The sequence below is a fragment of the Mustela putorius genome, unplaced genomic scaffold (genome assembly GCF_011764305.1).
Source record: "Mustela putorius furo isolate JIRA1106 unplaced genomic scaffold, ASM1176430v1.1 tig00003932_pilon_pilon_pilon:0A:0A, whole genome shotgun sequence".
Taxonomy (NCBI): Eukaryota; Metazoa; Chordata; class Mammalia; order Carnivora; family Mustelidae; genus Mustela; species Mustela putorius.
Genome location: NW_025422077.1, coordinates 6983897 through 7005430, shown reverse-complemented (window position 1 = coordinate 7005430; position 21534 = coordinate 6983897). Strand labels below are relative to the sequence as shown.

At 46.0% G+C, this 21534-nt stretch overlaps 1 protein-coding gene across 8 annotated transcripts in view; it reads right to left on the bottom strand.

Annotated features, from left to right (window-relative positions):
• STOX2 (storkhead box 2) overlaps window positions 1–21534 on the bottom strand; it is a 206600-nt gene that overhangs the window by 13674 nt on the left and 171392 nt on the right. For 6 of the 8 annotated variants that reach the window (XM_045069458.1, XM_045069456.1, XM_045069457.1 and 3 more), the window contains one exon: window positions 6500–6652. In XM_045069458.1, the coding sequence (XP_044925393.1) occupies window positions 6500–6652 (153 nt within the window). Of the gene's footprint in view, window positions 1–6499; window positions 6653–19375; window positions 20731–21534 lie in introns of those variants that run through there. The other 2 variants (XM_045069459.1, XM_004757702.3) reach the window with 2 other exon arrangements.

Below are 21534 nucleotides of genomic sequence, written 5' to 3'. Positions count from 1 at the left end.
CTTCCTGTGTTTATATCTAATGCCCCAAACCTCAGAATGGGACCTTGCTTGGAAACAGGGCCTTTGTATAGAGAAACAAGTTAAAATGAGGTCATTGGCATGGGCTCTTCTCCAGCATGACCAATGTTCTCCTACAAAGAGGAAAGTGGGCAGAAGCACATGCACAGAGAGAAGACAATGTGAAGAAACATTGGTTGAAGATGTCCATCCATGAGCCAAGGAGTGTGGTCTGTCTACCCTCAACAGACCTCAGAAGGAACCAGCCAACTGCACTGATATCTTGATTTTGTAGTTCTAGTCTCCTGAACTGTAAGACAATAAATTTCTAGTGTTTTTGCCCCCATACCTTGTTAGGCTGTGCTAGAAAACACATACAGCAGGTACCGCCTTAGGCAACTTAATTAACCTGAACCTCTGCTCACGGTCATCAGAATGTGGATGACAGCAGGTACCCTCACAGGGTAGTTCTGAGTCTAAAGGAGTTTAATGTATGGACAGCAGTACCTGAAATGCAGTGCGGGCTCTAGAAACATTAGCTAGTAATCGTCTCAACTTTGGGGCAGGACCCATGGAAACCAGATTACCTTCAGAGAACATCATGTAGCAACCTAGAAGAGCAGGGCAAACTCAGTTTGCCACAATCCTTCCAAAACTACAAAAGTGGGATATGAAAACATGAGTAATGGCCCGGGAGAGTGTCCCATGAATATGATGTGACCTGTCCATCCATCCCTGCTACCATCTTCAGAAGGCATCCTTCATGACCAACGTGGGAAAGGCAACATTGCTTTTGAATGATGTATTGTTTAGTATAATCATCTAATTTTTGCACTGCACAGTTTCCCTTTAGTCTAGGGCTCTACTCCTGAGAGACGTAGTGTGTTGGTGTTTACACGAATGGCTTTCAGGCTGGTACAATAACAATTTTTTAAGAATTTTATGACAGTTTCTGTACAAAATTAACTCCATGTGAATTAGTGATACAACCCCCACCCTATATATGAAATTCTTGAGCGTCGTCATAAAACACACATTCACCTAAGAGAAGCCACTTAAGAGAGCTTCTATGCCCTACTCCCAACCAGGGCCTTTGGATGAATAAGTTCGGGGGCACCACTCACACAGACTGCCACTCCCAAGAGGAGACACTGTGCCCACTGCAGCCCCGAGAATGATGCCCACTGGGCTTGGGCAGCATTGCCATGCGGGTTTCAAACCCATACAGAAAACGAACTGTATCTGACGTGGCAGCATGCTTGCGATCACTATTGTCACAGACATTAAGTTCTTTCAAAAAACTGGTAAGGCTTATTTATTTATTTATTTATTTGTTTATTTATTTTCAAAGATTTTATTTATTTATTTAGCAGAGATCACAAGTAGGCAGAAAGGCAGGCAGAGAGAGAGAGAGAGAGAAAGCAGAGAGAGAAAGCTCCCTGCTGAGCAGAGAGCCCGATGCGAGACTCGATCCCAGGATGATAGGATCATGACCCGAGCAGAAGGCAAAGGCTTAACCCACTGAGCCACCCACGTGCCCCAGTAAGGCTCATTTATAAGCATTTGTGATTGACCCGTTGACTCTGCTGCTGTAATAAAGGAAAGCTGAGGTGTAATCCAGAAAACAACTTGTACTATAAACAGAATTTGCTGACTGTAAGCCTTCTAAGCACTGACCATAGAAAACTTAAGAACCTGCACAGTCTTATAACCCCAGTGTCATCATGTTTATGTACCATTAAGAATCAGTGCTCAGCTACTGGGTATTTACCCTAAAGATACAAATGTAGTGATCCGAAGGGGCACGTGCACCCGAATGTTTATTGCAGCAATGTCCACAATAGCCAAACTATGGAAAGAACCTAGATGTCCATCAACAGATGAATGGATAAAGAAGATGTGGTACATATATACAATGGAATACTATGCAGCCATCAAAAGAAATGAAATCTTGCCATTTGTGACGACATGGATGGAACTAGAGAGTATTATGCTTAGTGAAATAAGTCAATCAGAGAAAGACAATTATTCTATGATCTCACTGATACGAGGAATTTGAGAGGCAAGATGGGGCATCATGGGGATAATGGAAGGAAAAAGGAAACAAGATGAAACCAGGGAGGGAGACAAACCATAAGAGACTCTTAACCTCAGGAAACAAACTAAGGGTTGCTGGAGGGGAGTGGGCTATGGGGAGGGATGGGGTGGCTGGGTGATGGACATCGGGGAGGGTATGGGCTATGGTGAGTGCTGTGAATTGTGTAAGCCTGATGATTCACAGACCTGTACCCCTGAAACAAATAATATGTTATATATTAATTAAAAAAAAAAAAAAAGCTCTGGGGGAAAAAAAAAAGATAAGTGCTCGGATTGTTCCCAAAGGAAGGAATAAGCACGAGTTTCCAAAGAGAACTTACATCTAAAGTTTTCATGTCTTGGATTTTCAAGTTTGTCAGTCCAATCACGTTTAGTTTGAAAAAACAGTAGAAGCAGTCCCTGTCCAATCCACTCTCCACACTACTGCCAGTGGGTTTTCAAAGCTTTAACTGCAAGTCACTGATTTTTAGGATGATTATTTTATTACGAAGCCCTTGTCTAATGACTGGTATTTTTAGGTGTCTGTGGAATCCAAACTTGCATAAGAAATCGGCAGGGCTCTCCTGGGAAAGAGATGGCTGTGATGGGTATTTTTAGTGTTTGCACTTTCCACCACTTCCAGATTCTAGTCCCAAAATTCACCATGAATTTGGATTTTGAGGACTTCAAGAACAAAGATAAACTTCATATCCAAATAGAGCTGAAAGCTGACTTGTCTCCTTTTCCACACCTTCGCATCTTTCCAAAGCAAAAGCAGATACCTAAAAGCACCGCTTGTCAACGGGACGCTTAGCCTTGTAAGATCTCTTTAATCCCGCAAATCCGACCACTGTCAGAACGGAGAGCACCTACCCACATTCTTGCATTTTGGACAGAAACTCTCGTGGGCTTCTTTGGATTATTTCTTCTCATGTGTGGAGAACACTGGCCGAGGGGGAATTCTGCAAGCACTGACGTAACGGGGTGAGTTGGGAGATAGAATGCGGGGTATATAACGTTAACATTCTCCGGCAAATTTAAAAGCCAACTTCAACCCCATTAGCAGTTCTTTCTCTGAGGGTCAGCTTTCCTCCCGGGAAGTTCCAACTACAACAACTCAACAAGTATTAGTCTGATTTAAATGACCATTCGGGATAGATGGACGAGGAGTACTTACTTAGCTGTTAAGCAAATATTTCATTCTTTTTATACCTTAAAAAAAATTCTTGTTTCTGTAACGGAAACTGGTCGACAAGAGTTGTTTTTAAAAATTCAACCAGTATTAAAAAAGGGGGGGGGGGCGCCTGGGTGGCTCAGTGGGTTAAGCCGCTGCCTTCGGCTCAGGTCATGATCCCGGGGTCCTGGGATCGAGTCCCGCATCGGGCTCTCTGCTCAGCAGGGAGCCTGCTTCCCTCTCTCTCTCTGCCTGCCTCTCTGTCTACCTGTGATCTCTCTCTGGCAAATAAATAAATAAAATCTTAAAAAAATAAAAAAAAAATAAAAATAAAAAAATAAAAATTCAACCAGTATAGAAAGGTGATAAAAGGTTTTACATTTAAAAAAAAAAAAAAAGGAGAGGGGTCCCATTTCAGTATGTCAGACATTTTTACTAGGTTTTTCACTAAAAAACATTCTTTAGAATATGGATATAAAGACCAAAATCTAGACCTTTTTTTTAAATTTATGACATAGGCATTAAACATGAGAGTTCAAATATTTTAATAATATTTGGTTAGACTTCAAAACTCTATTTTCAAACGGTAAGCTACAAGAAAGTAAATAGTCTTACCTTAAGAAAAACAAAATAAGCCCCATAACTACGGTATTTAAATCCCTCCAGAGTTTTAGCACACTGAAAATACACTTTCAAATAGGATTTGAATTGTGTTAAGTTTATAAATTATTTCTTTCTGAAGTACCTTCATGCTTGCAAAAGAAAGGAAGGAAATCAAAGGAAGAAAAGAAAAAAGGAGGAAGAGAGATAAGGAAGAAGGAAGAGAGGCAGGAAATCACCTCATTTTCTGAAATACTAGTCTAAAATATGGTACTGTTGCTAAACAAAGCTTTAAATCATTACTACCGTACCCTAAAGCAGTGGCTGGCAAACTTTTTCTGGAAACAGTCAGAAAGTAACTATTTTACTTTGTCAGCCATATGATCTCCCAGCTGCAAGTACTCAGTTCTGTAGCCAAAGACAATATGTAAACAATTAGGCAAGGCTGTGTTCCAATAAAACTTTATTTATAAGCATAAGCAGTGGGCCACACTTAGCCTGCAGCCATGGTTTGCCAAACACTGCTCTAGATTCGGGTTTATGCAGTGCCCCTGCCATCTGGGGTTGAACAAAGAGTCATCAGTGTCACAAAGATGAAAAAGGTTAAGTTCGCTCCTCTCAGTCTATCTGACAATAAGGTCTTGAGATGTAAGTTCACTTACCATAAAAGCTAGCAAAGCAGTTGTTCTTTTAAGTACAGGTGACCTATGAATTTCTCTGCAAAGTATTCCAACTTAGTGATACTGTAATCAGCTGCTCGACAATTTACTATTTTATTTCGCTATTTTTCACAATATTATTTTTCGCAATTCATAATGCCAGTTACATACTGGCCCCGTGTTCTTTCCATTCTCTATTTTATATCCCAGTAATGGGAGAGATGTAACCAACTTTGGAAAAGTGATGTGATCTCTCATGAAGCCACATGAAAATAGAGGGAGTTTAAAAGCTACCGGGACGTTTGATGTCAGAAGTGGCTAACCAGGTATAAGGCTGTGAGAAGGGTCTTTCTTCACAAGGGCATTCCGTCTGGGAATCTGTCTCCTTAGATGGCTCTCACCTGGGACTCTGCTTATGTTACCACTGAAAGGAAAAGGGTTTACCTGGAAGTTAACAAAGAAAGACCATCAGACAGCGAAGAATATTCAGAGACAATGTTAGAAAATTCAAGGCAATTTATAGATTGCGAAGGTGAGTCCATGTTCTTAAACGGTATGCATAATTTTGAGACGTGTTAATTAGAAAATAGAAGAAGGAGAAAAAAAATCACTGGGAGAGAACTATAAAGTTCTGTTGGGGCTAAAGGAAAAGTGGGGAGACTCAACACAGTAGATGAACATTTAGTTTAGAAGCAGTCCTTCCGCCCTCCCCCCATAGGTGGGGAGCATTTTCCTACATCTCAACCTTGAGTTCAGCCAAGTTTGCTTTGGCCAAAAAATAGTAGTAGGTATGGTGTGACCAAAGGGCTGAAGAATGCTTGGACAACTGGGCCTGTTCTCTTGTGCCTCTGTTGTCCAGAACAGGTCTCTGCTTGTCTCCTTCTCCAAAGAGGAGGGGGCACAGGTGGAGCAGAGGCCCCTGGAAGGTCCAGCCTGGGTCAGCTGACTCCTGGGGAACCCCCAGATACGTGAGCTAAATAAATGTTCATTGTGGTATGCCACTGATGCTCTGTGATTGTTACCCAGCATCTCAGTAGCAAGAGCTAACGGCTACAGCCTCTAGCTTCTACTGACCAAGGTCTCTTCTAGGCTGAATGGAATCTGTGTCACGGGTTCATTTTTAATGCAGCCATAGGTAGAGTCCCAGCCAAGCTGGCCAACTGGGGGCAAGGTATTGTGTTTTATCTGACTTGCACATCACTGGCACCCCTGTGTTAAAATGTACACACACACACAAGACAGACACTCAACGGCCAAAAGTGAAGAAAGTCTATAGTTTTCACATAAAACTGAAAGTCCAGATTCTCTTGAAAAGGTAAGAGATTTGCAACTGTGGCAGGGTTCTACGTTTTTGGGTGGGAAGGGGTCTGATGCCCTGGAGCTGAGTAGTGGGAAGCCTCTTTGGCAAGAGGGCATTCAGCCCTGAGCTCTCACCCTAATGTCTTCCCGCGCTGGAGGCACCCAATGCCATTTGTGCAGCAACTGGCCTGTTCTTTTCATAATATTTAAGAGAAAAGGAAACATCTGAACTGATTTATCCAATATCAGATGATAAAAATGCATCAAGCCATGACACAAGCAGACAAAGCCTGTTTATTTTTGACATTACTGTCTTTTTAGCGTAGTCCCTTGGGACCCAAATTATCTGACCTGTTACCATGAATCCTGATGTTCATGTATTTCAAGAAGATTATGGAGAGGTTGAACAGAACCTTGGCCATTTTTGCTAGAATTCTGCACGGATTCTGCTTTAATGTCTTCTTCTCAGTGCCGATTTAAAAAGGACCGCGGTAACACCCGAAGACAGCAAATTACTTTTGAAGGAACAGGGGTGCCTTGGCTTTGAATGACAGAACTACAAAAAAAGTTTCTGGCGCGTTTTGGCAAAGAATTTTTTTTCTATTACATTTAAATGAGAGAAATGGTCCGCGTGACGTCTTGCGGTGAAGGAACACGCCCCTATCTGGACAGCGCTATGCTCTTTTCCCGTTACCTGGGAAACACGTGGTCAGGTGCTCCATCAGCGCCTCTTGGGTGACAGGTTTCCTGGCGGAGTTCATTGCTGAGATGGCCAAGCAAAGGATCTCCCCGAGGGGGATAAACTGAGATTGACTGATGGGAGACATGCTGATTGGTGACACATCACCTGCAGAAAGACAATTTTCAAGTAAGCAGCTCATTCAAGGACCCGGCCTTTCGTCCCACACAAACACTTGCGCGTGCGTGCACACACACACACACACACACACACACACACACCTGCACATACACACATGCCCCTCCTTGGATTCTTCCCCGTTCCCTTTATTAGGAACGGATCCACTCTGAGTGCGGCAGTCTGTTCTGGCCACGGCCAATGCCACGCAGGTGGAAGGCCAGAGCAGCAGACGCCCGGCGGCCTCGACTACTAGAACCCACCTTGCGAACCCGAGAGCTCCCTGCCTCAGGCTTAACTACTGAAAGGCGTACAACACGAGCCTGAGAAAGGATCTCTGATTTTATGAACTTGGGGCTGGCTTATGTCTAGCTGCCATTCCCATCTCGACAAACGCACTTGCTGAAATCATGGAGATTCATTCGATCCGATGCTGAGTGCTTTCTCCGGGTCAGGCATCTGCTGGGGGCTTGGGGTTGACTCGGGAGAGGGAGTCATCCCTCCTCCCCCGGAAACACCTCTGCTCTCAAGGAGCTTCTGTGTGAGCGGAGGAGACAGACAAGTGGCCCAGAGTTCACAGTTCACCGTGGAGGGTGAACAATGGAGGGCTGGGGCTGAGGGGGCGGGGTAGGGGTGCAGCAGCCCCTTGGGGGGAAGCAGTGGAGGGGGAGGAGGGGGAGGAGGTGGCGGGGCTTAGAAGCAGGAAGTGGGTGGTTTCCCCGTGGATGAGCAGCCTGAATCCAGGGATGACTAGGAGTGTGCCTGGTGGCTGGGGAGGGTGTGGGGGATGGTAGGACCGGTCAGCAGGTGTTTTCTGGGGAGTAGCAGAGAAGGGGCACAGGTGTGCAGGGACAGCCGTGAGTGAATAGCTGAGTGCCCAGGGCCTTCATCCGATGAGGGATGCTGAGCCACCAAAGGCATTTCAGGAATGACAAAGTCAGATGTGAATTTCAGCGACAGCGGGGACGGAGGGAGCCGCAGAGAGCAGATCCTGCACATGGGACCGTGGCCGCCGACATATGTCTGCAACTAAAGGAGCCCGATGGGGGGCGGGGGGACGGGCTGAAGACCCCGCAGCAGGGGGTAGACACTCCCGGAGAGTCAGCATGCAGTGTGTCTGATCGTCATGTCACGGTGGGCTGTTTTGCAAACTTTGTTCCAAGGACTTCTAGAATTCCCTGGAAAGACTTCTGAAATGGGGAGAGGGGAGATGGGGGGGGGGCAGCAGAGGGAGAGGCTGGCAGAGCAGGGAAGTCTGACCTTGGCACCTGGGTACCACCTGTGTCAGACAGGGGGAGCTTTGTAAGGTTTCCCTGGAGAAAAGGCCCTACAGAAAGAGGGGGAAGTTTGAGCACAGCAAGTTTCTGTGGGCTTTGGAGCTTACGTCCCACACGTATTTATGTAATCTCTCCTTTTTTTGTTTTCCTAAGCATGATTTCTCTCTCCAGTAAACTACCCTGGCTGGCCAGATCCCAGACTCGGGCCCACCTGTGGCCCAAGCAGCATGGCTGTTAGGGACCAGCCTCCTCTCTGTCGAAGCATGGAAAGCTGTGCCCAGCTACGATCCCTGGTTTGCTGGGGGCCCAGAGGCCCTTGGAGAAAGAACCTGAATGTGCTTTGATAGACTAGATGGGAAAAGGTTTGATGGACAAAACCAGGCCAAAGGGGCCTGCCAATGAAAACCACCAGGGGAGGGTTAAGCCTAACAGGCCGTGAATGAAGCAGCAAGCCCCCAGGGTCAAAGGTGGGAGCCCCACACCTCCCACGAAACCCAGCTCAGTTCAGTGCTTTCCTCTCTCCTGCCTCACTCAGGGCTCCATTCTCTGCAAGACGGGGGTGAGAAGAGCACATTATCCCAGTGGTCGGTGGGGCGGGGGGTTGGCAGTGTTGGACCAAAACCCAGCACAAGAGAAGAACAGCAAAAGACAGGAACTGACCTCACTGAGAACCCATGAACTTGGAGGGCCTGCGGGATAGAAACACCATAAAGAGGGGCCTCTGGCAAACACCTGGTGGGGGAGCAGCGGGTAGAAATAAGAACATGGAATTGTGCCTGTCCCTGGGGATCTGAGTTTCTTTCACTGGCTGGGAAAGCTCCGCTCATACTCGTGACTCAAAAATGACGGCTTTGTGTGGGCTGGGACCATCTCAGTGGGCAAGTGCGCTGCCGCCTAGAACACTGTGTATCTTTTTAAACCCGCTGTGCCCTCAATTAAAACAAAACCTCATGCTACAGCCTCCTGTGTGACAGACGGACCAGGGGTGGCTGCGAGGTGCGGTGGAGGAGGGCGTTGGGAGTTCCAGATCCTTCTCTCTCCATCCACGTTCTCCAGGAGAGGGTGGGGATGCCGAGGCTGGGCTCCTGATGAATTGGCAGGGTAGCCGCGTGGACCTCAAAGTCACTTGGGATGATTTGGAAAATGAGACGAAAAGGCCACGGGAGAGATCAAAGCAGACTCCAGCCCCTCTGGACCTGCGTACCATTGGGAAGCTGAACACCTTCGGAGATTTGCCTACCATGATTTAGGACTTCTCAGAAGACCAGGGATACAAACCCACTAAGAGGGATGCTTTTTTAAGGGCAGGTCTACATTAGAATTGTGTATAGGTTCCGGGAAACTCATGCTCTCTGTGGAAAGCGAGGACAGTGAGCAAAACTAAACACTGTTTAGGCCAGGCTTGTCCTTCTGCTTTTGGCGGAAATTATGCGTTGAGTCGAACTGCCATGTTCTCTGTCCGTTTCTTTACGTTCGTCGCTGCCAACTACAAGAGCCAGCATGCTTCGAGTGTGTCTGAACTGCATTTGTTTTGGAAAAGCTCAGTTTCGCTCTAATAATGACTCTGTGCCATAAATTTTAACTCAGGCTATAGAACAGAATGGAATTTGGATGTGTTGTCCTCTTGTTTTTATACCGCACCAAGATAAATTATTTCCCACTCACTTCTGGTCTCCAACCTTATCAGCAATCCTCATCCACACTGTGCCCAGATGCTCCTGGGCGGGCTCCTCCCCTCTGACTCCAGTGTTACCCCTCCCCCAAAGCACCTCCCCACCCCCGCACCGGGCCCCTGCCCACTGGACTGGCTTCATGACTGTCAGCTTTCCCTTCTCCACAGAGCAGCCATGTCCCAGAAAAACGGGAAACTCACCACCTCCCTGCATAAAGTCCTTGGGCGACAGCCCACTGCACCCAGAAAGAGAGCAGAACGGTTCACCAGGTCTGCAGTAACCCACAGGGTCTGGGTCTGGGCCTGTCCAGCTTCCTCTAGGACCAACACCTTACTGCTCCCCAACTCCTCCCTCTTCCACACTCACAACTTCCTCTGTTCTTTGAACAGGACAAGCTTTTTCTCAACGCACGGCCTCTGCATCTGTTGAGCTTCTAGAAGGCTCCTTGCACAGACCTTTGCTGGAGTGACTTCTTCTCGGAGTCTCGGTTTAATCAGGGAGCCCCGTCCTGACCACCTGATCCAATGCTGTTCCCACCTGCAGGGGACACTCTCTTATACTACCTGAGTATGATACGTGATGTACTTAAAAAAAAAAAAAAAGTATCTGGTCTTTATCCCCATTTCCTGCACAGGGTCCCTAAAGCCTGCGGCATTTCCCAAGTGAGAGAGAAGGTGTCTTGTGTTATGTTGAGAAGGTGATTTTTGGACCTGAAGTGGAAAGGGGGGCGGTGCAGGAGAACTCACCCTGTGGTTGCAGGGTCAGAATTTGCATTCTTCCTCCCCAACCTTCAGGAAGGGGAGAGGGGCTGGACAGGTTGAATTAGTCACCAATGGCCAATGACTTAGTTGATTATGTTTCTATAATGAAGCCTCCACAAAAACCCAAAGGATGGGGTTCAGAGAGCTTCCAGGTTGGTGGACACATGGGTATTTGGGGAAGAGAGGTGCGCCCAGAGAGAAGGGAAGCTCTGAGCCCCTTCCCTGTACTTAACCCTACTACACAGCTCTTTCTTGTGGCTGTTCCTGAGCTATATCCTTGGATAATAAACTGGCACTCTCATCAGTAAAACGTTTCTTTGCGTTCTACAAGCTGCTCTAGCAAGTTCCTTGAGTCCGAGGAGGGGTCATGGAAACCTCTGCTATGGAGCCAGTCTGTTCAGAAGCACAGGGAACAACTTGGGCTTTCCATTGGTTTGGGGAAGGGGGGGTGGGCAGTCTTCTAGGAGTAAGCCAACTCATAGCTACTTTGCAGCTAATAAATGTTTTCTGAGGTGCCGTAATTCATATTGTTCTAAAAAGAAAGAGTAAATAGATTTATATCAGCTTTATTTTCTTACAAACTTCCATTTAACTACAGTCCTCAGGGAACAGTTGTCAAATCCAAAATAATTCAGATAAAAACCTGTGGGATCTGATGCTCTCTCCAGGTAGACGGTGTCCGAAATCAGCCCAGTTGTAGGCTGGTGTTAGAAAAGGGCTTGGGGGGCGCCTGCGTGGCTCAGAGGGTTAAAGCCTCTGCCTTTGGCTCAGGTCATGATCTCAGGGTCCTGGGATTGAGCCCCGAGTCAGGCTCTCTGCTCAGTAAGGAGCCTGCTTCCTTCTCTCTCTCTCTCTGCCTACTTGCGATCTCTGTCAATTAAATAAATAGAATCTTGAAAGAAAGAAAGAAAGAAAGAAAGAAAGAAAGAAAGAAAGAAAGAAAGAAAGAGAGAGAAAAGTGCTTGGTGGTATAGAAAAACCACACACACCCCTGACTTGGCACCAGAATCTAAGCAAACTACTGTCTTCACTCTCTGAATGTGTGTGTGTGTGTGTACTGGTTTACTCTCTGCCTCACCCCCCACCGACTAAAAGTTCTGCCAATGAACACACAAACGCTATATTCCAACTATATTCCCAGGCCCAAGGGTCCGGCAGAGGTCACACCAGACACTCAGTAAACATTTGTTGAATGAAAGTATGAATGAATGACTCTCCATTCATAACATTGTAATCCTAGGAATTTCCCAGGGTATTTTAAGGATTGTGACTTTCCTCACATATTTTTGCTAAATAATTGCAAAACAAACAAAATAACAAGAGACCAAATATAATATACCCAACCAGGTAATTTCTAAGACTCTTAGCTTCAACTATCAATAACAGTGCACCAAAACACAGCAGTTACCACAGAAAAATAATTATATATTAAGTGAGGATCAGGACATGCATTTAAGATCTGTATTAAAGCAATCACAGATACCTCTTAATGCAATACATTAGCCAAGTTTACCAGGATTTTCTATGGCTCTTTTATGTAAGACCTGCTTAATGAGCGAGCAAGTCACTCTTAAAACACTAGAAAATTTGGGGCACCTGGGTGGCTCTGTTGGTTAAGCATCTGACTCTTAATTTCAGTTCAGGTCACACTCTCGAGGTCGTGAGATCGAGCCCTGTGTTGGGCTCCACACGCAGCATGGGGTCTGCTTAAGATTCTCTCTCCTCCTTGCCTCTGCCTCTCCCCCCACTCATGCACGCTCTCTCTCTGTCTCAAAATAAAATCCTTAAAAAAACAAACAAACCAGAAAATTCTTCTAGCAACTGGACCGCATATAATGGTTAAAGAAGAAAACGAGGGAAAATACCGGTCACCATAATCTACAGAAACTACCACATTGTGTATAAACTATGGTGACTTGTCTGTAATTTATGGGATGGATTTTTCTTTTGTCAGAATGAGTTCTGATTGCATTCATAAAGACAACTCAGAGCTACTTTGCAGGCTAACAAATTTTTTTCTGGACTGCCACAGTTCTTTCTGTTGTTCTAGAATGAAGGGGTAAATAGGTTTTATTTCAGCTTTCTTTTCTTTCTTTTTTTTCAGCTTTATTTCTTACAAACATCCTTTTAAGTACAGTTCTCGGGAAGCATGTGTCAAATCCAAAATAAGTTAGAAAAAACCAAGCACCGTGTCCGGGGCAGAATAAGCATTCCAGAAATTTCTGGTAAATAAATTTAAAATCTGAGAAGACATGACAATATTCCAGCTGTGAGTGCACCGTTTTGACTTTAAGAGCATTTAACATTAAAGTCGAAAATACCTCACTGAGTATTTGGACATTGCTTTTATTTGAGGTACTGGTGAGCTGAGAAGCCTGAGCGCAGAAGAAAGCCCCCGGTACCAGCTGGGAGGAGCGTGGGGAGGAGCGTGGGGAGTCCGGCAGAGGCAGGAATGCGCGCATGCGCACGCGGGCAGAAAGCAGCGCAGCCTGGGGTGGGGGTGCTAGGCACCCCTGGGCACAGCTGGACCATGCTGGGGGGTGGGATGGAGGAAAAACAGCAGTCAGAGGGATCCTGGCTGACCAGAGGCTTACATCTAATTCTCGATGCTGATGGGGAAGCTTTGCATGTGTTTGTGGAATGACGTGACATGTTGGTGTCAGAAAAATCACTCTTCTGCATCTGTGGGAAACAAACCCCCGCAACCATGACAAGTGCCCAGGCAGCTGACAAGGAGGGTCTGCGACGACAAGCAGCAATCTTGCACGTGCCGACTTTCTCCTGCACTGTCTGCCGCTAGTTATTCCCACCTCAGAAATATCTTCATCATGAACACACATTCTTACCATCGATCCCCCCCTTCCTTCCCAACTTTTGGCTAGTTCCTTTAGTTGGAATTATTTCAAAAAAATTTCTTCCTCACATAATTCATCCTTTCAAGAAATACATTTGAGAGCCTGTTATATATTTAATACCTTTAGGCACTTAAGTTGCAAAATGGGTCCCATCTCAGTTCTATCGGTGTGCCAAAAAAAAAAAAAAAAAAAGGTACTGTAATAAAACTCTGTTCTTTATAAATGCCATTTTTTTTTTCAGTTATTAATTTAGGTTCTCGGTACTCTCCAACCTCTGCATCTGGGGGAGGGCAACACAGCTCCTAAGAAGACATGACTTTCACACCAATATGCATCCATCTCCTCCCAAATGATATCCGCAGCTTTCCAAAAGATACCTAGCTAGGAAAGCAAACATAAATCTATTTCCTTCCACCTTAAAGTACCCTTCTTCACACAACTCTATAAGAAAAGGACAGCCAAAATTTTTCCAGAACTACATCATAATAAACTACACTCTTGAAAGGACCCTGAAGCCCATCTTCTATCTTAGCCTTCTTTAAATAATCTATTTTTTTCCAACCACTAGCATTATGTTTAAATTATCCTGTTTTCCTGTTTATTTTTAAATACTAGTTTCTGCTGTGAATGTCGGTTTGAGCTGTACTCTGGATTAAAGAGTGACCTTTGACACTAATGAAATTCGTGAATCAAAGCAACCTAGTTACCAACACAGTCCTGAAACTGTACTAATTTATAATCGGGAAATTCCCAGCACATAAAGGCATTCAGAAGGTGTTCTAATAAGTGCCCAGTCTCTCATAACTAGATACAATAACCACTCTGCATCTGTTTCCTTGTCTGTAAAATGAGGGTTTAGAAATGATGTCAAAGATTCCTTCAGGCTCTCAATGACTCTATGATTCTATATCAATGTAGCAGAATTCTGGCATAAAAGCTTAACACGGTCCTCCTGTGTAGCTCTATTTCCGTCTTGTTAAAGAAACTATTTTAATACTCAATCCAATCTGAAAAAAGTAGGCTTTAATTTTAAAAAGAATAGCAACATATATTAGCCATTCATTTCTTCCCTTGTAATAAAGCTTCATCATTTGCTCCTGCTAATTCGAAGTCTGGCTCAGCTTTGCTCCTCAGCACTAAAGCGCCCCTGTTTTTGTTCTCCGTGTTGCCAAAATTAACACTAAAGTTAAAATTATAGATGCCAATAAAATTACCACATGCAGTAGACACTGTGACTCATAAAAATGGTCAAACATGCCTATAAAATGTAGAGTGGGCACAGAAGCAATACAACTGTATTCCTTTGAATGAACTGTTCACAGGACTCCTGACATGCCAAGTTTTATCTGAAACACCCTTGAACCTGGGGAAATCAGAAGCTCTTGTTACGTGAACAATGTCTCTAATACATCGGACAGACCCTGGGTTTTACAATGTAGTTCAATTTATTTACCCCAACTTTATGTATGAGTGGTGTTTGGTTCTCTTAACGGAGGGTCTACCACAATATTTTTTAAGAAGCTGCTCTAGAAGAACACGTATTCCCCTCCCAGACCCTCCCCAGCAGACAGCAACCCCCTTGCGGGAGGGCAGCGTGTACACCCCCATGAACTCACAGGCTGTGGCATTTTAAATAGTTTTCCCTTGAAACCAAACTACTATCCTTGACTTACAAATGCTCGCATTTGAAATCTAAAAGGAAACTGGCATTGAAAAAAGGCCCTTTTACCAGTTTACTATAGGTTTGGTTTCAATGCCACTGATTTCAGAAATTTAAGGCTGAGCCTTCACTGCAATTCTCCTTGATGGCTGTAAAGATGACACTTTTTTTTTTTTTTTAAGATAAGGTATTTTAGAATATTTGGAAATTCTACAACAGCTTTTCTAAAGTTACTTAGTGCTTTATTTCAATACGTGATGGCTCTCTTACAGAAGGTCTAATTCCTAAGCTATCGTTTGCATAAATTGTCTTAATTTAAAAGAGAAATGTACATGGGGGCTCCAATTAGTAATGCCCAAGTGAATGGTGTCTGCCACCTGTGACTTTACTAAGAAACTTTGCATGATGGTATACAAGAGCAAACACAGGGGTCTACGGCGCACACGCACGCACGCAAGAACACACACATGGGCTGAGGTCCATCACATCCCCTGAATCTTCCTGCTTAGTGTAGACATGCAGCTACTAGGTACAATGACAAATCAATCAGTTCACTGGCTTATAGGAGAAACCCATTCCCTTCCTCAATCTACACGCTTTCATGAGTCATAGTGGCGATTGCCCTTGCTCCTGAGATCTGACCACTGATAAAGAAAATCGTTACCGGATAAGCAGAGATGCCTAAGCATCTGGAGAATGGTGGGTGGGTCGGTGGAGAACGGGGTAGAGGAGGGTGACTAATGGACCGGGATGGCTGAGAGCCCCCTTACAGGGAGTCCGCTGTCACCATCACCAGGAATGACCACCGGCACCTCGCTAATCATTTTTAACCAATGCCACTGGACCACTCCGCTCTTGGAAGAAAATTGTCACTGAGAAGTTAGGACGGAAATACGAGACATCAGGCCAATGACATGCTTCTGGAATTCAAAGCTTTGCTCAGGCTCTACATTATGACCCACGTGCGACGAACAGTGGGCACTACGGAGTAAACCCTAGAAGTGTGCTACTCTCAAGCGTGCACTCACATGCTTGTTGAATACCAAGGTACTCCACATACAGACAGGCAAGTTGAGACCCAGCTATTGTCAGACGTTTCCATCACCGGCTGCCCCTTTGCTCTTTAGACGCTCATCTAGGGCTAAGTTACAGCCATTTACCACCGGGATAAAACCACGCTGACATGCCAGTCCTAGCTGACAGCCATTAATAAGACCTCTCGGAGGTTCTGCCACCCTGGGACGAACCCCGCCAATGGGAGTCCCGTGGAACGTGGCACCCTCCTCCTCTTGGGCAGACGTATGTCACGCAAGACAGAATCGACGTGCCTCTCTGAATCTACCACGTGCTTCTCTTCCACTGCCATCCTGTACCAAAACCCAGTCGAACAGCAGAGCCGTCCAAGACGCCGCAGGTTCCACTGATGCTGTTTCTCAACAATTCAATACGTCGGTCCGACATCCCCAGGGTCATTCGCTTCCACTGTTTACAAGTCACACTCGCCCCAGCTGTTCTCAGCCTCTGTAGTCCCTGCTTCGCCCGTTCAGGTACGCCAACCGCACTGTGACTGATTCCTCCACAATGCAATTATGCCAGAACCAGAAGGCCCAATTAGATACAGTTCAAACCTATATAAATGCTGACAGTCCCCAAATTACAGCAAAATTATACTGAATGACTGCTACCGACTCCCCAGCCGCTGAACACTCTTAGCACCCCTTCCAGCAGCCACGGAGGCTGGTAGGAAAGAACACGTAAGAGTTTACGGGGAGGAAGGCTTGCAGAGGCCGGACGACACCCAGCGAGAACACTCCCAACTCGAACACTCCCAACTCCCTGTGCGCACGAGGAGCTTTTCTCTCCGAAGTCTGGCATCACGAGACGGGGGCCGAGGCCTTGGACTCCATAGCCGACACTGCGGGTTCGAAGCCTAGGTCTGCTCCTCGTTAGTTGTAGGATTTGGAACAAATTATTTAGTTTGGTGGAGGGAGATCACGATTTCTTCTTTGGTAACGGGCACAAAGGGATGTTCACTTTACAGAGCTGAGGGGGTTAAAGGAGATGAGGATGTTGAATGCTTACACTGTCCCCGGGGCCAAACCATATCTGGCCAATAGTAATAGTAGTATAATTGCCTTCCCTGAGCCTATTAAATTTATTCAATGTACTCTTTCATGGCGTTTGAATTTCTACTGATAGGAAAATCATTTGGACCCAAAAAGAAACCTTTTTTTAAAAAAAAAAAAAACAAAAAACAAAACTGAGACATCGGCAAGAAGGCCTAGAGGCTAGAGTCTTTGTTACACTAATATGAATTAATTTTATTGGACTGCTCACCTTTTGGGTTTTAATGTGAGCATGAGCACTGAGCAAATGGAAGAGCTTGACTGGGAAGCAGGCAAGTTAAGATATATATACGTAAACATACAGCATTTGGCATGTACTAGTGGGCTGGGGGGAATGGTCTGAAAGCAAACGGGAAGCATGCCTGACCCCAGGACCCTTGGAGAGGAGGGCACCAGAAGCCGGGGAATTGTATGCGTAGACAGTTACAAGGACACCAAAGAAAGTGGGCCTATTTCAAAAGTTTGGCTGGGCCCATCTCTTCCCCAAGAAAGGAAACTCAGCACTTGGGTTTGAGCACACTTAGTACACCAAGAGCTATATAAACTTTGACAGAACCATGATCGTCACCTCTTGTAAGGAACATGCCCTGTGGGATTCAGGAGAGTCACTTTCACATAAATATTCAGAATTTGGCATACTGCTTACCTATGGATGACTTGTTGGATAATATCCTTCCTCATCGAGTAAACCATAATCAATGCCCCCACGTAAGGGCCTCATGTTCATGTTTGTTCTGAACAGTAACAACCCTTTACAAGCAGTACGTGGCACCATCTGCAATCATTTCCTAAGGTTAAGTCCAGTCATCATTTCTAGGGTCTGAACTCCCAACGTCTACCCTACATTAGTCTGCTCCGGGAAGACCCTTAAAATGAACAAAACAGATCATTCTCACCCTCCATGACAAATGAATGCTTTTAAAGCTGCCACTTTCAACTCTTCACCATCAACTATTTCCTGAGTGGTTTCCACGTGCAGGGAACTGCCAGGAGACGTGCACTGTGGAAAAAGGCCTAAGTCTGGATCCTTGCCTTCAGTGAGCTTATGATTTAGGTGGGGAAACATAATACAAATGTGTGAAAATATCAGCAATTCTAACATATTCAAATTACTGTTTACAACATCCTTAGAAGAGACACAAGAAAATACAGGAATGACTAGCAAATTAACTCCTACGATAGGAATTTATTAATATATAATTATATTCATCTCTCCATAGAGAGAAATAGTAATTCTCTAACAGCATTAAGAAATGACCTCCTATTGCATAATCAGGGAAAACTTTATGGGAGAGGGAGACTTTGAATAAGGTCTTTAAGGATGAATGGAATTGTTGGTTGCGGGGACCTTATATAATTATTGTATATTCTCAGCACACTAGGATGTCACCAAGCATCCCTTAAAGCTGACTCGACACCCTCCACTTCGCTTGGAAGATGCAGAGCACTGTCTCACAGAAGGGCCATCTTTGACCGTGAAGGGTGGAAGCATGATTTCTTCCCTTCCACGAAAGGGTGGGTTATGGGGATGGATATGAAAGCAAAGGGAAAAGAGATATTCAAGGAGCTGATCCCATATATAGTTTGCATTGAAAAATGCTCTAATTATTATTACAAATGACAGAAGGGATTTAGTATCCTCAGTATCCTTTGATTGCTAAACCCATAAATTCGAGAGGATGGTAAAACCATGCTTTCAGACATGCCAGGTTTCATTCTGGAAACACAACAGGTAATGGACTTTGGAGGACCCCATTCTGCCATCTCACTGTTTGAAAAAGAGAAAGCTTTCTTGTGAAAAGCCCATGGATGTTGGACGAAAAACAGCTCTGCAATAATTTGACTCCTCAAGCAGACTTGGAAGAAACAGGCTTGCTTCCTTCGTGGTTAAACATCCACCTTAATCTGATGTTAGTCTTGGAAACAGTCCCTGAGCGCATGAATTAGGCGCTCTTGGATTTTAGTGCACTGCATGTAGGTAAACGGGCCAAAGAACACGCCAGATTTCAGGGCCTATATTAACTGAGAAGAAAAAGATGTCAAGTAGTATTTTGCGAATGCCTCCATCCGCACAGTGGAAGAGAGACCACAGATGACGGAGATCTGGAGCAGTTTAATTATTCCCTATTTGCAGATCCTACAGCTGTCTGACTTTTCAGTTCTGACGTGACTGAGGATGAATCATGCATCTGGTGGGCAGCTTACGCGAGGCACTTCTGCTGCCTCTGACGGCGGTTGCACGGGGTTATAACAGCAAGACTGCCTTGCAGAGGACAGCGCACCCTTCTCAGAGCGGGCGTAGACATTTTACCATATTGCATCACACACAGCAACTCTTGAAAGAAAAGCAGGGGAAACCTACCTGACCCTTTCTGGACTGGCTCCATCCCCGGGTAGCTTTGACGCTAAAGCCTGGTGCATGCTAGGGGGGCTTACATCCAGGCACAAGAAGGAGCCAGTAACAGAAACGGAACTCCTAGAATCTGGAATAAGAAGAAAGAGTAAACCTCCGAGTCATCATAGCCCCAGGGAGCAATTCAGATGGGCTGCTGAGGGCATGTGGAACACAACAGGAATCTGGTACTTTACCTTCGTGGATCTACTTTTAAAATATGTGTGCCAGAACTCTCGGCTCTTCTTACAATTCAGGGCTCGAGATACTGGTTGGAGTTCGCTTCAAAAGCTGGCCAAAAGCACCTTAAAAAGAGGCTCTGTGAATGTACTTTGCTGGTGAAGGATTTTAGGAGAAAAAAAAAATCCTCTTTACCATTTTTTCATCCTGTTGGCATGGAGCAGCTGGGATCTGTCCCATGCCCGGCCCACACATCAGAGCCCCTCGCCCTGAACCAACATCCGGCTGCAGTGCCTCGGGAATCTGCAATGTCACTCGGCTTCCGCCTCGTTCTCTGCAAAGTGAAGTCATAGGGACGGATCAGCCAACCTGACTTCTCACTACCCTGCCCAGAATCCTTTGTGAACTGAAATGAGTCATCGCTCCAAGAAAAGCTACAGCCTCTGGTTGTCGGTGCAGGCTCCTTTGTCTGTGCAGCAAGGAGACTCGGGGCTGGGACTGTTCCCCAGGCCCGGGGCTGTGAGGGGTACATCCTCCTCTCCAAGGGGCCTAGGTCCCCTCCCGTGCCTGCACTGAGCACCAATTCAGATATTTTTTTCATCATGAGAACAGCAGGAAAGGGCACACACCTCCAAATGCTTGAAGGAAACACACACACACACACACACACACACACACACATTAAAATGGATCTAGCGTCAGATACTCACCAGTCTGTAATTATAAACCTGACCCATTCTCTCTCTCTCTCTTTTTTTTAAGCCTGGCTTTTCATGGTGATGAAGGGCGCATCTCCCTCCTGTGTGTAACAGGCGGTTCTACTGTACACTAGATCAAAGTTTAGCTGCAGTGAGCTATTTGTCATAAATTCCAGTCTCCGCGCAAGCCCTTGCAAGCCTGGCCCTCCTCGTTCCCGGCACAGCCGGCAGGCTTGCAGCAAAGCCGGCCCGCCGCTTGCTGCTCGCCGCCGCCGCCGCCGCCGCCGCCGCCGGGTGCAGCCTCTGCGGCCGCCCCGGGGAGGCAGTGTTGGGAATGAGGTCACTATGTCAGGAACTCGTTTGCGATGCCTCTCCTGAGCTCGCAACACCCCTGGAACTGCACAGGGGCAGGCCTTCGCCTGGTTTTCTGGATCGCCGTTTCCTCTGCTTTTTTGAAAAAAAAAAAAAAAAAAAAATCCTGCGTCTGAGATCAGTAAAGGCAAAAACAAAAACAAAAAAAACCAAAAAACCCCCGGTAGTGTGTTTGTATGCAAAGGCATGTTTCGGGGCACTGTTTGGATATCATGAGCCCTGCACCGACTACTGCGTGCACACGCACGTGTGCATGTCGTATTTATAGACACACACACACACACACACCCCCCGAACCATAGAGAAAATGATTCATCTCTATTTAGAGTATGAGACACCGCATATAAACAACTGGAGAGGAAAAGGGGGTTGGGCAGAGGGGAGAGGAGGGGAGGCGTCTCGGCAGTCACGTTCGAGCCACAGAAGAATGGAGTCTGGAGGAAAAGCATCATTAAGGAAGAAGCGAAGTCCGCTGTGTGAGTGATGACGGGGTCCGACTGACCCCAAAGAAATGACACCGTCGTGGGCACCTCTCACACGGTCTCCCCTCGGGAACCAAACAGGTGCCAAGAAACGACCCAATACACAGGATCCAAGTAGATTTGGGGGGCGGAGGCTGTTTGCACAGCCAAGTCCCCACATCCTCGTGAACACAGCAGCTCGCCCCCCGCGAATAGGAAGCAGCGGAGGCCACCAGAGCTGGCCGCCCAGAGATGTAACGAATCTCTCCGTCCAGACCATCCCAGATCACCGAGGCAGAGGATCTGCAGGCTCTAGTCCCCCACGATCACACCCTCTCTTCACTTCTGTCATTTAGCTGATGGTCCACCTCTTCCCGCAGGAGCCTGTGCCTACCCCACCCCCAACACCCCCAAGACG